The sequence below is a fragment of the Poromitra crassiceps genome (assembly GCF_964638095.1).
Source record: "Poromitra crassiceps genome assembly, chromosome: 6".
In the NCBI taxonomy this organism is placed as follows: Eukaryota; Metazoa; Chordata; class Actinopteri; order Beryciformes; family Melamphaidae; genus Poromitra; species Poromitra crassiceps.
The window spans coordinates 24,565,047-24,582,325 of NC_139627.1; the positions used below are offsets into that span (position 1 = coordinate 24,565,047).

General features: G+C 42.9%; 1 protein-coding gene across 1 annotated transcript in view; it reads left to right on the plus strand.

The window, feature by feature from the left end:
- Positions 1 to 17,279, plus strand: part of rab3gap1 (RAB3 GTPase activating protein subunit 1) — a gene marked incomplete at its 5' end in the record, with an annotated part of 96,535 nt that overhangs the window by 19,561 nt on the left and 59,695 nt on the right. Inside the window, 10 exons of the mRNA XM_083638167.1 lie at positions 352 to 517; positions 1,046 to 1,145; positions 2,772 to 2,853; positions 3,084 to 3,152; positions 4,035 to 4,108; positions 4,361 to 4,453; positions 6,631 to 6,800; positions 9,868 to 9,975; positions 10,527 to 10,699; positions 11,480 to 11,534. Of these exons, the coding sequence (XP_083494293.1) occupies positions 352 to 517; positions 1,046 to 1,145; positions 2,772 to 2,853; positions 3,084 to 3,152; positions 4,035 to 4,108; positions 4,361 to 4,453; positions 6,631 to 6,800; positions 9,868 to 9,975; positions 10,527 to 10,699; positions 11,480 to 11,534 (1,090 nt within the window). The remainder of the gene's footprint in view (positions 1 to 351; positions 518 to 1,045; positions 1,146 to 2,771; positions 2,854 to 3,083; positions 3,153 to 4,034; positions 4,109 to 4,360; positions 4,454 to 6,630; positions 6,801 to 9,867; positions 9,976 to 10,526; positions 10,700 to 11,479; positions 11,535 to 17,279) is intronic.

Below are 17,279 nucleotides of genomic sequence, written 5' to 3' on the forward strand. Positions count from 1 at the left end.
AAAAATACATATTAATTTGAGTTACTGAGGGGAAAAACATTCACCTCACTGGCACAAAATTATTACCTTTAAAATGTATTATTACACAACCATAGGGTAATATGTATCTGTCAAGATAGTGCCATTCATAATTTGATATTGCCCATCATCATGCCATGGGCACAGGAGGTTTATGTGTCTTAGATTCTACCTGCAGTGTCTCTCTTGTCCACCTGGTGGTGCTGTGTAGCTTCTGTAGAGCAGGCATACTGAGAATGCCTGCCACAGCATCTTGCTGGTATTGGACAGAACTACCTGATACAGGCTTAAGTGACTTCTTCTTAATGCTCCTTGTTGCCCCTGTGCACACAGCCAGGTGCCCATGTTTGTGCAGATCCAGCAGAAGTGGAGGCGGATGTACGCCGGAGAGTGCCAGGGCCCCGGTGTGCGCACCGACTTCGAGATGGTCCACCTCCGCAAGGTCCCCAGCCAGTACAACCACCTGTCTGGTCTGCTCGACATCTTCAAGTCCAAAATAGTGAGTAAGCTAACCCTGACAAGATGACAAGTCCAGTGCAAAATTAGTCTTTTTATAGAGGGCACTTTTGTGCTCCCATCTCCAAGCATCACATACAAACAGACAAGGATCTGCTCTTTTCTGCTCTTCATTTGCTGTATGAACTGAAAATAATTTTTGATTATTTCTGTTGACAACTACATTACATTACGTCATTTAGCAGACGCTTTTATCCAAAGCAACTTACAATTTCACATTTAGTCAACAGTAGTGAAATCCACTATGCAATACAGTATGACAGCTAAGACTTTTTGAAGGAATAGAGTAGCACTTGTAGAAAGTAGCATGAGAAGGGATAAGTAACATTAGTTGGATTTTTTTTAAGAAGAAGAGGGAAAAAGATGTTAGTTCAAGAAGTGCCCAGGTGTACCACAGTGATCCAGGCTGTATAATCTTTTCCTCGAGCATTGTTGATATATCAAGGCCGTACAACCATCCCTCTGTTTTCTCCTTCCCTGTCTCATTCATCTTGTGTTTATTTTATTTCAGGGCTGTTCCCTGACCCCTCTACCCCCCATCAACATTGCCATCCGCTTCACTTATGTTCTCCAGGACTGGCAGCAGTACTCTTGGCCACAGCAGCCTCCAGGTAGGCACAGGCACAACAGAGTGTAATATATCATGTTGCAATCATGTTTTAGGGCATAAAGGAATACACCAACTGTTTAGCAAATAGGCCCTTTGATCATAATATTACAGTTGCACAACAAGAACATTGGTAGAGTTATGATAGAACAAGTGTTTTTCCTGCCCTCCACTGTTTGAGATAAATATACACATTGTACTTCAGCATTAGCATGCACCGAGGTGAACCAAATACATCCCGAACACACAGCGGTAAAAGGAAATGCTCCGAAATAATATTTGAGGTCTAGAGAGGAATATTAGCCCCATAATGTTCCACTGTATCTCCGTTTCTCTCTGAAACAGCGTCACATGTCGTCCCATAAGGAAATTGGGGGGGCCGAGTGGTTAAAATGCTCTCATAGCCGTCTCCGACATCCGATCGCAGATCCGAAGATATAATAATCTCCCTACGAAATCCAGTTTTTTAGGTGGGGGTGTTGAAATGATATTCCTGCACGAAACAATCGTTTAAAAGCAGCGTTTCCACAGCCTGTGCCGAATTTAGGAGAGGAGAAGCGTCCCAGTGCCGCCAGGAACCTTGGGAGTTTGAGTATTTCATGACATGTTTTGCTTCCCAGGTGCACTGGATTTGATCACTGTGCCGCCGTATCCGTGTGACTGCAATGTTGTTTGCTTGCCACGTGCAAGCGGTGCACCATGATAGTGAGATCAAACACACCCTGCTGTAAATTTGGCACAAGCTGTGGAAAGACTGCTTTTAAACGGTTGTTTCACGCAGGAATATTTTAACACCTGGCTACTGGCTTCTGTAAACTACTGGCTTCCGTAGAGAGATTATTATATCTTCGGATCTGCGATCAGACGTCGGAGACGGGTAGGAGAGCGTTTTAACCACTCAACCCCCCCAATTTCCTTATTGGATGATGTGTGATGCTATTTCAGAGAGAAACAGAGATACAGTGGAACATTATGGGGCTAGAGGAACATCAGAGAATACAATTTGTTAAGGTACTGTGAGAGACACAGTGGGCCAATTAAATAATGTAAATAATATTAGCTTTAAGTGAACTGAAACCTAGGGCATTTATTTTCCTCTCTTTCTTTCAGGATACTGATGCTCTGCTCTATCTGCACTAAATTCACTTGTGTGTTCTTGTGAGCGAAGTGAAGCATTGCTCTCTAGCAAAGTCAAGATGTTTGAGTTGTGGTGGTTGGTAGTGGATGTTTGAGTTGTGGTGGTTGGTAGTGGATGTTTGAGTTGTGGTGGTTGGTAGTGGATGTTTGAGTTGTGGTGGTTGGTAGTGGATGTTTGAGTTGTGGTGGTTGGTAGTGGTTCAGATGTTTGAGTTGTGGTGGTTGGTAGTGGTTCTGGTTCAGGGCAAGACAGAGAATGCAAGGAGCGGAGGTCAAAGGATTCTGTTTTAAAATGCCTCTTAAGTGCCTCACAAGTGCACACCTTATCTACGGATCCCACACTTAAGACGGAGAGGAATTTTGCTGGGTGCAGACAGGTCAATTTGAAGATATGTAGCTTAAAATGTGAGTTTGTGGGTTGGTGGTTTGCCCTATGACTTTGCCTGCCTTGAAGGCAGAGAAAGTGCATTGAATTATATATTTTTTCTGGCAGACTTTGACGCTCTCCTCGGAGGAGAGGTGGGAGGGGTGGAGTTTGGGAAGCTTCCGTTCGGAGCCTGCGAGGATCCAATCAGGTAGAAGCATTGTAGCCATGACAACAATGTATCCATAATGTATCTCATCATCAGCCAATTGTATTCTTTGTGTATTCGTACCGGTTCCAGTCACAGTGTTCTTTTTAGATGTGAGATCTTTGGTCACAAATGATAAAAAAGTGTGTGAGGAAAAAGGTGTTATGGTTAGGTGAGTCAGTCACTGTGTGCAAAAATGAATTGACTCTTGTTGACTTTTCTGGCTGTTGCAGTGAGCTCCACCTTGCCACCACCTGGCCACACCTGACAGAAGGCATTGTTGTGGATAATGACGTCTACTCGTAAGTGTGAACTAGCATGCCACGCCTGACATACATCAAGAAAATACTTCATTAAACATGATTTTATTAGCAGTGATTTTTAATTACTGCAGTGTTTCTCACAGGTTGATCATTTATTTGTGGCGGTGGTTGTTGGTTGGTGGCTTAATTTAAATAGGATTAATTACGTTTCCTTACCTACAGTGACAGCAGCTTGTTCAGTGGAATCCAATGGTAAACAGGGACAATATGCCAGTCTTTGCACTGCAGTCATGTTAACACTCTGAGTGCTGAATAGCTGTACACATCTCTGATTAAAACGTGTTACTGTTTACAAATCAATACAATCAACACAAAATGAAAGGCTTTAATGCCATGAATTGATTCATGCTGCATGGTTTTCTGCCCTCTCAATCTGGTGATGAAATGCTGTTCAGTGAGCCATTGAGTTTTGCAATGTTTGGGTTTCCCCAAGTTGCTCCTCTCCCACTCCCACTAAAACACTGCCCCACCTTCTGGCCTTCCCGCCAAAGATTTACATGTAATTTAGTGGAAAAAGATGTAGTAACCCTGCCCTCTTTGAAGCCCAAGTCTGCACCTGAAAAAGAGATTGTGCATAATAATCATGGAAATTATCTAGCTGCTACTTTTATTTTGACGTGTGTTTCTAGGGAAATGAAATAAGTGAACTTGATATTTGTAGACTATAAATGTTTGTTCTCATTTGGTTTTGTTTAGCATCACTCATATCGTTGACATACAAAAGAAATAAGAGCCCCCAGGACACTCCCCTGGGGCAGCAGTTTTATTTAGTCGATGTACAGATACAGGTTCTGTGTTAGCAGCAGCCCAGCTCTCCCCATGTGATTTGACAATATCTCCTGTGTATGTGTGACCCTGCAGTGACCTGGACCCTCTCCAAGCCCCTCATTGGTCAGTCCGAGTCAGGAAGGCCGAAAACCCTCAGTGCTTATTAGGTAAGATTGATCCCTCAATGTTTAGTTAGCAAGCATGCGCCAAAGTAACTGTCAATATTCAAAGTAAAAGTGGCTTAATTCATCTCTGATGTTTCCACACAGAAGAGATATGAAATAATAACCCAATCATTTTGAAGTAATGTATTGCATAGCATTAATGTTAAGTTTTTGCAATAGGTATTTCCATGATCATTGTCAGTGTGGAAAGGTGTCTGTCAGGAGGATTTAACCCCTTCCTCTCTTCCCATACAGGCGACTTCCTGACTGAGTTCTTTAAGCTTTGCTGTAGGAAGGAGTCAACTGAAGACATTCTGGGGAGAGGACTGGCTGAGGACGAGGGCAAAGGTCGGGATTCTGGTAGTGAATGGATGGTATTGTCAGGAAGTCTATAATCACCCACTAACCACCATCTACTGTAGGCAGCATACAGTAGACCTCACTTTCTCACGGGTTCTTGGATGATTTGTAGGACTGGTTTGCCTGGGTGTGTGAAATCTACATAGTGAGCCGCAGATAACACTGCACCACACTATGTTGAGTGATTGTAGTAGGCCACACAAGCATTAGGCAAAGTAAGAAGACCGTCCTTTTAATTAGAACACATGATTATTATTATTATTTTTTATTACATATCCTGTTTCACAAATTTAAAAAGTAAAATATCATTAACTCATATGGCTGATGTAGCCTGATTTATTTAAGGTGCGCAACCATTCCCAGTAATTGCATCATAGTCCCATAGCTGAAAACACTTATTTTGTATTGTAAATACGGTAAATCTTTTTTTTCACCAATCTCCCACACAAAACTGCCAGACTAAGCAACATGTTATTTAAGATGATTTACCATTTAGCTTTAGAGCTACTGGAAGTTGTCGTTTTCTCACTTTTGAGATGATGCTAGTGTCCTACTATCTCTCAACATAAGCTAAAGTGTTAGCATGGAGCTACTAAGACTCATCGTAGTGTGTACTAAAGTGTTAGCATGGAGCTACTATCACTCATCGTTAGGTCTGAGTATCATTAGGTTTTTACAGATTCTGGTGCAATTTTTTTTATACTTATCAATTATCCGATTCTTTATCGATTGCCTAATCGATTCCTACTCCATACATTTTCTGCGCTAACAGACTACATACAGCTTTAATAGAGCTAACTTTGTTTTAATATACAAGAGTCTTTTCTTTTTTCAAGTTTTTAGTGGGGGCTTCCTATCTGGAGGAAACCCCAGGGGAGCACGGGGAGAACATGCAAACTCCGCACAGAAAGACCCTTTTGACGAGCCCACCTGGGCAGTAGGTAAGACAAGACAGTCTTTGTAGTTACTTTTGTCTCAAAACGGCTAAGGCACATTTGGCATAATGCCTTCAGACAAAAAGAAACAAGAACAAGTGGGGGCGGGGTAAATCATTGGAGGACATCACTGAACAAAAACTTCCCTCACTGACTGTATTTACCACTTTATTGGGTCAGTCAAGTAATCTTGGTGCGGTAGAGAACAAGTCAGAGTCTTGCAAATCTAGAAGATAATGAGGCAAATATTGGACTTTTGGGCCCATAGTGGCTTCAGAACTCTTTGAGTAATTTTATAGACTGTTTTAATGTTATATTTTCATTAATTAATTTATTTTGGAACTCAAAGTAGTTTATCTTTGTGTTAGTTAGCATGGACCACCAGAGCCAACAATCTACCAGGAGGAAATGGAGGGTTTTGGTGTCTATGCTCTCATCACTTAACTTGGAAGTTAACCAATGAGACAATCTACCAAAGACTGTGGATTCCTTGATGTGACAACACTGATGACATCACAGTTGCTTGAGTGACTCACTGATGATGTCACAATTGCCCAAGTGACATCACTGATGACATCACAATTGCTTGAGTGACATCACTGGTGGCATCACAGTTGCTCACAGACAGAGTGACATCACCAGCTCGAGCCAGAGAAACTCCGGTTCAGTGTGCGAAGCTAAACATCATGGTGGATCGAAATGTTGCAAATAAAAAAAAACACTGGAGCATCCAGTGTGCGGACTACCCTGTTTTATCTATCGTGACTCTTTTTTCCAGCACCTATGTTTTCTCCTGGATGTGCGCACATTTGTTTTTTCCTCCATGAGTTTGGTCACACCCAAAAAAAGTGCGGCCATGGCACATCCTCTCACACATAAACATTGGATATAGTGAATAGAACTGAAGTGTAAAGGGATGATATAGTCAGTCGACTGGAACATCACCTACTGTAATCATCTTGGTCCTAGAACATGAGCTCGATTTGATATTCATTAGATAGTACATGTTCAATAGAGGCTACAGGCAGATGAGTTTTAATGTGATAACATTGATTTTAATAGACCTTTAGTAATACATAGGATCTGACGTAACAACATTGGTAAATGTCTAATACATCCACAAATATGTATGCAGAGAGTTTAAACATGGAAATACATATTTCATTCATACAGATAGAAGGTAATTGCTACCATGTTATCTTGTTTGCTGTTGCTCCCCCCCCCCTCTAGAAAGCGGTGACATCAGTGCTGCTCTGTCCAAGCTGACAGAGCCGGCTGCTGTGCCCATCCCCAAGCTGTCTGTCTCCAACATGGTGCACAGTGCCCGCAAGCGCATCCGACGCCACCGCCGCGTCGACGAGTCGCCGCTCGGCAACGACATGCTCAACTCCATCCTTCTGGTGAGGGGGCGTGCATGCTGTATGTGGGTGTGGGTTTACCGCTACTCAACACGACTGCATGGTACTGACAAAAGAAAATCAAAAGCCGTTTGTTTTCACTAATTATTGCCATTGTGACATCCACATACACGTGGAGTCGTGGACACAGGGCTGGCTGGTGATTTTAGAAACGTAACCCACCCATAGAGATATACTGTGTAGGGCAGGGGTGTCAGAAAATGTTAATGGCGCCAAGTTAGATAATGTGAAAAGGCCTTGGGGGGGTGGGGGGTTTACCATCTGAAAACGTTAGTTCTGCCTGTGCCGTTCCTACTTGGTGCTTGTACAAACTGTATGGTAGTGCTGCCATTAGGAGAATGGAAAAAATGCTAATTTACCTTGCTTGATAAACCAATATACTGTAGTATATTTTGAGAGACAAGCCGAGGGCCACTTAAAATCGGTCCACGGGCCAAAATCGGCCCCCGGGCTGGACTTTGGACATGCCTAGTATATGTTCATTTAGTGCTATGAGACAGTACACATTCTGCACCTGTACACGTATAAAGAAATATTTGTGGGGAAGTGATGCTCAGTTAAATAAGCAACATTAAATAACAATGTTAGACTAGATTTAAAGCTGCCAGGGATTGTGCACACCACTAAAACTGAACTTGTTCATAATGCCGTCTGTAACACCTCTCCCTCTAAGGAAAAGTGCAACAGCCTTTCCAATTCTTTAAGAAATTGCTGTAGCTACCATTGTCAGCTTTAATATACTGTGTGTATTTCTGTGTCTGGTTATATTTACTGTAGTTGCAAAGGAGGGTGGGTAGAGGGTAGTTGCAGGTGGGTAGAGAGTGGGGATTCGAGGGGTGGGGAGGGGCTAGGGGGATGTGGGTAAATGGGGGCGGGGGGCTAGCTATGGATAGGAAGGTGGTAGAGATTCGGGATTCCAGGGGTGGGGAGGGTGAGTGGCTAGGGGGATTATTAAATATTGGATATCACCCAGTAAGGTTACTCCCTGATCACAGCTACATAAAACGTCTGAAAAACCTGTAGTTAACCTGTAGTTTCTTTCTTGGTGCATTTAAAGAATAAATAAAATGTCTGTCTCTACTTTTCAGGGAGTATTGTGATCACAGGCAAAAATCTGTTGAATCGTTTCCAGAGCCAGATTTACCAGAACCAGCTGGTTCAGGTCACATGAGCAGTGTACCTTGGATGCTAATTTGCATACCTGCCAACATTGGGCTGTGAAAAAGAGGGAGATTTTCTGGAGTATCGGTGAATGGCCTACCCTCAATGCCTCCCCCCATATAACCCTACACCACAAATGAATAGAATAAATACAAGGATGTAAAGTAAATTACTTTTAATTAGTCTTGACTTCATAGCTCACAGTAAAATAAATAATGATAAAATAAAATAAACATACAAAATGTACAAAAGATTGCAGTTCTCTGTATTCTATGACTTGTTTGTGTTTGGCATGTTTAGCATGTTTGCTATAATGTCATTTCCCACCGTGTTCTACGCTAAATTCGACCTGACATAGCTTGCAAAACGCATGGGGCCCTATCTTCCCAAAAGCACTAATTTAGCGTTTGCGCTCGTTTAACGCCGTGCGCAATGCAAATTGGGGGCAATGCAAATTGGGGGCGGACACAAGCGCATGCCTGTGATAATTGTACTGGGCATTGGCTGCCACAAGCCAAAGCAGGCGTTTCAGCGCTAAAATGTGGGATAGATGGCATTACCCTATCGTCAGCAGCACGCAATTACTTTGCGCTAAGAGCTTTGAAAAGGACCTCTTATGTGCAAATACCTCACTGCGCTGGGAGCGCACCCGTAATCTCCGTGCAGCGCAGTGCAAAGTAGAATTCCTTTTGGAGATGTCATTACGCACAGCCTAGACATCAAATTATGCTGCTAAAATTGGGTATTAGCAGATAATTCAGTGAGGCAATCAACTACCGTATAACTCACTGAGAAACTTTTATCACATCGCAAAGAGGGAAATTAATTGAGAAAACTTGTTGGACAATGGACATAGGCTATTTACCTTCATAACGACGATCTGCCAATAACCTCTCTCTGGCCTCGCACGAGTGAGTACACTCTATTACGCATGGAGAGAATTACAGCATATTGTATGCCTCACGCAAACAGCCATTGCGAGACGGGAATCTGATTGGTTTTGATTGATGTAATGCCCCGCATTGCCTGGCCACGCCTGTGAATAATTCTGGTAGTTAAGACCACCCAAATCCCGTTTGCGCAGGCATTTGGGGGCGCAGATGATTTTGATTTTGAGATGCAATTTGGCATTGCATCTCTTCTTCTTGGGACATGTTTCATCCATTTTTTCAGTGGCAAAGCCAGCGGAGCCCATTGACTGTATATATATGGCGGTCCTCACCTGAGAGTTTGAGCGAGCGCAGTTACGCACCGTGCGTCACCCATCACTGCCTCTGGGTTGGGTTGCCAGGTACCACGACACATATCTTACAAATCGGGAGATTAGCGCGATAAATTAGCAGCCGGGAGCACAGCGGGAGAAAGGGTTAAAAATCTGGAGACTCCCGGGTAAATCGGGAGTGTTGGCAGGTATGGTATTGGCTCACGAACATTTAATATTTTTACAGAAGACTGGACTATTGGCCTTGACAGAGGTCTGCGCTCTCCATGTGCACTTCTATTTATTATTATGATTACTCTTCACTCATGCCTGTGGTGTCCAGAGCTGAAGTCTTTCTGACACGCAGAAGTGGCAGCTGGGTCTCAGAGGCTGTCTGAGAAGCTGAGAGTGCAGCTGGGTGCTGCTGCACTACTCAGAGCAACGAGCAGCCTTCTAATCAACCCCACAAGCTCCTGGGTGAGCAGCACGGTGAATAAAACATCACTGCTCAAATCTCATTCACTAACCTGGGCTGCTGTGACACCGAATGCCCACTTGTATATTTATACTTTGAAGGATGGGTTTTAATCAAATACATCTCTGTCAGGTAAGAGGTAGATATTTGAATGTAGATGGTTATTTTTAAGTATATTTGAGTATTTTTCTGTGTGTTTCTGTGTGTCTTAGTACCTCTTCCCAGACGCCGCTGTGGAGAAGTCATCTGAGAATAGCAACAGCAAGACCACACGGACAAACGCAGATGGGAAGAACGAGCAAGATAAAGACTCTGACTATGTGCGTCCGCCCTGTTAACATACTCACTCAGTCACACTAAACACGGATTTGCCTTTAATGAATGGAATGTAGACGTGAGGATTGTTTTGGGAGTGGAAAAAATATTATTGGTTCTACATTATATGCAAGTGTATGCCTGGCTGGAATGAAATGGTACAGTGATGAAGCAGCTGTTAGATTAGGCATTTGTTGCTGAGACTACTGCACAGCCGTTGTCAAAGACTAACACATTCCTCTCCAACCAATCAGGATTGTTTACTCTCTCAGGCAGAATTGTTCTCCCAGCAGTGCATGAAAACAATTTATAATGAGAAATTGTTTGGCTCATTTGTGCCTTTTGAATTCAACAAAAATGAACAATTGCGCTGTATGATTTTTTTGTGTGTGTGCCAAAAAAAGGAACTCCACATACAATGTCTTTTGAGAGTCCATGGAGCCAGTTAATATGAATGAGATATGCTAACTCATATGATTCCTGTTCAAAATGGAATTTTTCCATAGAATGATAATATCCACTACTTTCTCCTGCTTCTTCCCCCCCCTTTGTCCAGAACCTGTTCAACCAGCTGAAGTCAGCACCCAGTGGCAGTCTGAGCTACCGGCTGGCCCTGTGTGTGTGTCTGGTCAACTTCTACCACGGGGGGGTGCGGGCTGTCGCCCACCTCTGGCAGGAGTTTGTCCTGGAGATGCGCTACCGCTGGGAAAACAATTACCTCATCTACGGGTAGGCAAGACTGCTCCTAGTCATTTTTGGATCATGCACCATACATCACCCCGGATTGACCATAATACCATTTTGAAGTGTGCATGCCTGGCATACAATGGTTTTATACATCTGGAGATTTCTGTGTGTACTGTGTACACACTTTTCTAGTTTTGTGCATATGCTATATTTCAGTGTGAAATTGACAGACTTTTATACCTGAGCCCCCACCCAGATCACCCAAACCAGCTCTGGCGGTCGTCCATGATACATATTTTGGCCACATTAACAACACACTGTAAGCAATGCATCTCCAATATAGATAGAACAACTGTATTAAAGGTCAATCAGCTCTAATGCCCAAATTCAGTTAGAAGGCACATGCAAATCATACCAGCGGACATCAATTGGGGGGGAAATGGATTGTACTACTTGTTGCTGGGGAACACGTCAGAGGAAATGTGTTCAAAGACAAATATTTCTAGTTGAATTGACATATGATGCCAACTGTGTTTGACAATGGGAAGAGAAATCAGATGTTTATGCGTGTAGTGGAGAGTTTCACAGTTATGTGTGAGGCTGTGGTTTACAGGGATTTTACAACGGCTAAGAGGTGTTTCGCGGCGTGCCGTAAAAACGTCTTAGCCGTTGTAAAATCACTGTAAAACATGGCCTATTGGGGCTTAGTGCTTGATTTGAAATCTAGCTTATTTCCTGTCAGCTATTATATTAGCAAACACTGCAAGTTCAGTGTCGCCGTACCTTCACTCATCTCCATCTGATCATCTTCCAATGTTGTAGACTGGCTGGTGGACCTCCTGATCTCCGGTGCTGTCTTCTGCATCAGAAACTCCAGGTGACTATTAGCATGTGTGCGCGCTCGCGCACATGCACACACACACACACACACACACACACACACACACACACACACACAGACCTAACTAGATTACACAGCTGTTTACCACTTTGATGTCTTTGTAAGGGCCTACAACAAAGCAGTGTGCAAGAACTTTGATAAAGGCCAGCGTAAGCCCTTAATATTAGGAACAATAGCCACATGAAAGCTTTTATCTTGTATCAAAGACAATTTGTCTGCTCAAATGAATTGTTTATGGGAATAAATTACTTGAGGTGCATTAACTCATTCACCGCCAGTTTAGGACTGCCAATATTTAGCACAGGCCAAAGATTTTCATAATTGTTGGTCATCTTTCAAGACCCACAGTAAATTATCTATTAGCATCAGAGTGATTTGCAATACCTCAAAATGAAGATGTACGTCTCTGGGTTCACCAGGGAAAAAAAAGTGAGCTTTTAGCATGTTCTGTACTCTACTTATAGCCATTTATATACACCCTGTTTTCCCCCAAAATGTCTCTCTGAGAAAAGAAATTGCAGAAAATGGCATTTATGTATTTATGCACACAATCTCATGCAGAACTCGCTCTCAATTCTTTTATTTTGAACTGTATTGACATCAGACATGTAAATATTATTCGTTAGGACACAAATGACAAAAAAAAAATATATATATATATATATATACACATGAAGTGCTTTTTTTTTACATTCAACAATACAGTTTACTCGGTGTGAGTGAGTGTGCAGACAGACAGACAGACAGACAGACAGACAGACAGACAGACACACCGACAGACAGACAGACAGACAGACAGACAGACAGACAGACAGACACACACACACACACACACACACACACACACACACACGATCCCCCTTTTAGATTTCTAACCCCACATATGATAAGCAATAACCACGCCCTGTGGCGCTGGGATTGGCCAGGAGCAACACTGGAGGGCACGCAGCCCAGCGATTACATGAACCAACTGAATAGCTCTTGAGAAAGGACAGCGGGCTGCTCTGACTCCCGCTTCTGCCTTGTGCCTTGCTGTTGTGTGTTTATTTTGCACCCTTCCTCGTCCATGTCTCCCTGTCATATCCCCTGCTATCTGATCGTTCCCGTTTTCCCCTCGGCTATTCAACACGTCCTCACCGCCCTCGCAAACTGATCGATCATTTCCTCATTCCTCCGATGATCAAACACATCTCTTGATTACTTTCTCCCGGCTGGCACAGAGGAAGGCGACTCCAGCTCGTGCAGCGCGCCGAGGCGCGTTTCAATGGCGTTTCTCCTGTCTGCACAAGGAAGCGTTACCAGTTTTCTGCTTTTCCTCCTGCTCAATTTCAAAACAACAGCTGCGGTATGTGTTTGTTCACGTGTTGTCTTAGATGATAGGGACCTGATACCATGTGACAGGCTGGGGAAGTGTTTAAACTACGCCCTGCAGTAATAAAAACAAAAACACGTCAAACACGTCATTGGCGGGGAGGGCTATTTCTGATAACACGTCAAAGACGTCATTGGCGGTGAATGAGTTAAGGGGGCATCCAGGTAGTGCAGTGGTAGATTCCCTGCCTACCAACACGAGGGTCTCAGGTTCGAGCCCCCGTGTTACCTTGCTTGGGCATCGATACAGGTACAATTGGCCGTGTCTGCAGGTGGGAAGCCGGATTAGGGGTATGAGTCCTGGTCGCTGCACTACCACCTCTGGTTGGTCGGGGGGCCTGTTCAGGTGGGAGGGGAACTGGGGGGAATAGCCTGATCCTCCCATGCATCATGTCCTGTCGGTGAAACTCCTCGTTGTCAGGTGATAATAAGTGGCGGGCGACTGCACATGTATCGGAGGAAGCATGTGCTAGTCTACAACTTTCCCCAGATAGATTGAGATGGGCAGTTACATGTTCTCCAGGATCTGAAAACCTTTTTTTTCCTTCTTTTTTTATTAGTACAGCCTGCCCGATTTTCTATACAAAATCAGAGTAGCACAAGATTGCTCCCACGTGGTTCTCCATCAGTTTAATTGTCATTGACGCTGATCAGGAGGAGCTGAGCGGGATAACGGATGCATTGTGAGATGAATCTATGACTTCCCACGCACAATTAAATTGTCATCTGAAAATAGAGCTTGGAGATGAACACGGGAAATGTAAATCGAGCAGAACAAGTACAGGAGTGATTCAATCAGCTTGAATTTTGAGACAGGGCAGTGTTTAATAATGGCATTCTTTCTTTAGCCTATGGAAAAATATTGTAAGTACACAGTAATACAAGTGTTATTAATGAAAATCTGTCTAAATACCTAATGAATTTATGAAAATCTCTAGGATGCAACAGAATCTAATCTTATATATTCTTTTACGTGTGTGTATGTGAATAAACACCTGGATGTTAGCACTTACATCTAAAATACTACATGTAAAAGCGTGATTTTTAGAAGAAAAAAACGCTTCAAAAGTCATAAAAGTGGCCCTCATTTGTGGAGATTATTTTGCTGAACACAAAGTTTGCTGTTTCATAATTTTTTGTTAACCGCAGACCTTTATTTCATGGAGTCAACCGAAATTCCCATACAAAAATCCCATTGACTTTTACATGTACAGTAGGAACCAGGAAGTGCAGGGACCTCCCGGTAACCCTACAAAAATACATCATCCCTGCGGTACTCTATGGCAGAGTCCTCAAACATTTGACTTTGATGAAGACGCTGTCTGCGTTGAAACATTAGTCACTGCACCTTATTAAAACAATTTTCCAGTGAATCGAGTGATCCAGGATCCCCGTTCCTCCGGCTCTCTCCCCCAAACACAGACACGTCAAAGAGCTCTCAAATGGTTTTTGACGGATGCAACAGAATTGACAGAACATAAGGTCTTATTTATTTTTAAACTTGCGACGCTTTCGGACGAAAAATACTGACTTGGTGTGCAAAATCCTTAACAGTGCCTATTGAGTTCCATTCACAGTAATAACGTGCTAGGCAGGATGTCTGGAAGTTCACTGTGTATTAAGAGAATAGAGCTTTAGACTGGACATATATTGCAGTGAGTATGACGGCGAGAATGGAGGACCAAAGAAGACCAAAGAGTCCAGTGGATTCATAGTCAGACATACATACAATATTAACCTTCACCCCACATCAAGGTTATTATAGTTTTGCAATTTGATTTCGTTTTGACTTTTTGTTTTGAATTTCAGTTTAGCTTGAATTAGTCTTTAAAGGCGGTTTGCGATTTCTGTTTTTGTTTCTTTGAAACGCTTAGTTTTAGTTTAGTTTGTATTTGTTTCAGTGTTGTTTTAGTTTTTTTTTATAATATGGGGTATTGGGCAGTTGTAGCTCAGGAGGTAGAGCAGGTCGTCACTAATCGCTTTGGATGAAAGAGGTTGGTGGTTCGATTCTCGGCTCCTCCAGTCTGCATGTCGAAGTGTCCTTGGGCAAGATACTGAACCCCAAATTGCTCCTGATGGTGTGCCAGCACCCTGCGTGGCAGCTTGCCACCATCGGTGTATGAATGGGTGAATTTACCTACTGATTGTAAAGCTTTGGATAAAAGTGCTATATAAATGCAGGCCATTTACCATTTATTTGTCAGGGGCGAGATTCAAAAAGATCCGGAAAAGTATTGTGTAGTAGAAACTCAACAAAACATCATAATATTTAATATATATATATATATATTCACTTCGGACAGATGAACAACCATCCACAACAGACAACTGTGTGTCAGTCAGTGTTTTGGTGTCATTAACCATAATCCACCCAAAATACTAAGGCTATGAAAGGCTATGAAATAAATTGACAAAGATGAAAAGTAAATACATTTTACCTATAAATTTAGTTAGTTTTGCAAACACACAATACAGTTTCAGTTATATTTTGTTGTTGTAAAGCCTTGTCCTTATTTCCCAGGTGGTCAAATACTGACGCTTTGGGTTGGTGGGTGGTCCCGCACACCAACCCAAAGCATAAATTTTTGATGACCTGGGAAAATGAGAACCGTGTTGACTCAATATTTCTCCAAAATCACATATAGCTCCTTTAAAGTCCCTGGAAACCAGAAATATTTCTTTATTATTTAGCATTTTGAGTTCATCACATCACAGGACCCTATGTTAATAAGCCACCAGCCAAATTTGAACGATGATGAACGTCGCAAAGTATATAAATTTAGGTTTGACAGTCGTGGCAAAACTCATGAGAATCAATTATTTTTTAGAGTGTATTTTCTCCCGCGGACTGTGTGGGCGTGTCCCGTCTGCAGCAGGTTTTCCGAGAGAGAGAGAGCGCTAGACAGAGGGGGGGAGGGAAACGGAGAAAGAGATCGAGTGCTGTGTGTCGAACACAGCACTCGTGCTGTGTGTGTGTGTGTGTGTGTGTGTGTGTGTTCGTTGCTCGGAGAGGGAGAGAGAGAGACTTGCTGCGACTGCACAGCGCTGTTTGTGCACAGTCTGTTTGTGTGTGTGTGTGTGTGTGTGTGTGTGTGTGTGTGAGAGAGAGTAACCTCGCGTCACCAGCCTGTGTGTCTCTCTCTGTGCTCTCTCTCTCACTAGTCCCGAGAGAGAGAGAGAGAGAGAGAGAGAAGCATAGCGCTTGGCACGACGGCACACAGAGTGGGAGGAAGACGGACAGCGAGGGAGCGCTGTCACTGGGGGCAAAGAACGGACAAAAGGAGGGTGGGTGCGGATTGCGCGCGTGTACAAAGGTTATATAGAGCTTATGACGTCATAAGCTCCTGCGTTTTAGCACCTCGCGCACTGCTGTCTTCAATGAGGAAGTACTTTGTAGAATCTTGTAGAAAAGTGTCGATTTTAAGGCTTTGGGTTGAAAGTAATGTATAATAATTTCGGAGGCACAAAATTACTAACATAAGACCCTAAATAACATAGTTAGAACGTTTTTGTGGATTTTGGTTTCCAGGGACTTTAACTATAACTAGAATGTCTACATTTCCTAACGAAAATGTAATTGTGCTTGCTGTCCTCGCCATGCACCGCCTGCCTTCCAAGGTCCCTGCCCATGCAGCTAGGGGGACTAAGTAGTTATGGGTGTGCCTATGCGAGTAAAAGTACTTGGGAGTAGAAGTACTTGGTAGGTGGGGAAGTCAGACTGGTTGTAGCCTACTAGAGAGACACAAAAGGGTCAAGTTGGCTCAATCTCTTACCTGCAAACTACAGCCTCAACAATTACCATGTATTGTAAATGTCTCCAACTGTCTCAAGGAAAATAGGACATGATAACCTCCAGAGAAGTAGTATTCCTTGTAGTGTCATTCATGTTTATCGTTGCGACAACAACTGTTTACAAAACTAGCAGGCTTACCAGAGCTGCAAACACACAAGTGAAAAGCTATCAATGGCTGCATCTAATCAGCCAGTAACTAATGTAGGCTATCTTCCATTATGTTAGTGTTAGATTAGAAGTCAAATGTACTGATAATAGTCCCTGGTCACGAAAGTAATGTTACCCTTTTAGTTTTGTTACAGAGTTGCTGATCGCATCTAATCAGCCAGTAACTAATGTAGGCTATCTTCCATTATGTTAGTGTTAGAAGTCAAATGTACTGATAATAGTCCCTGGTCACCAAAGTAATGTTACCCTTTTAGTTTTGTTACAGAGTTGCTGATCGCATCTAATCAGCCAGTAACTAATGTAGGCTATCTTCCATTATGTTAGTGTTAGAAGTCAAATGTACTGATAATAGTCCCTGGTCACCAAAGTAATGTTACCCTTTTAGTTTT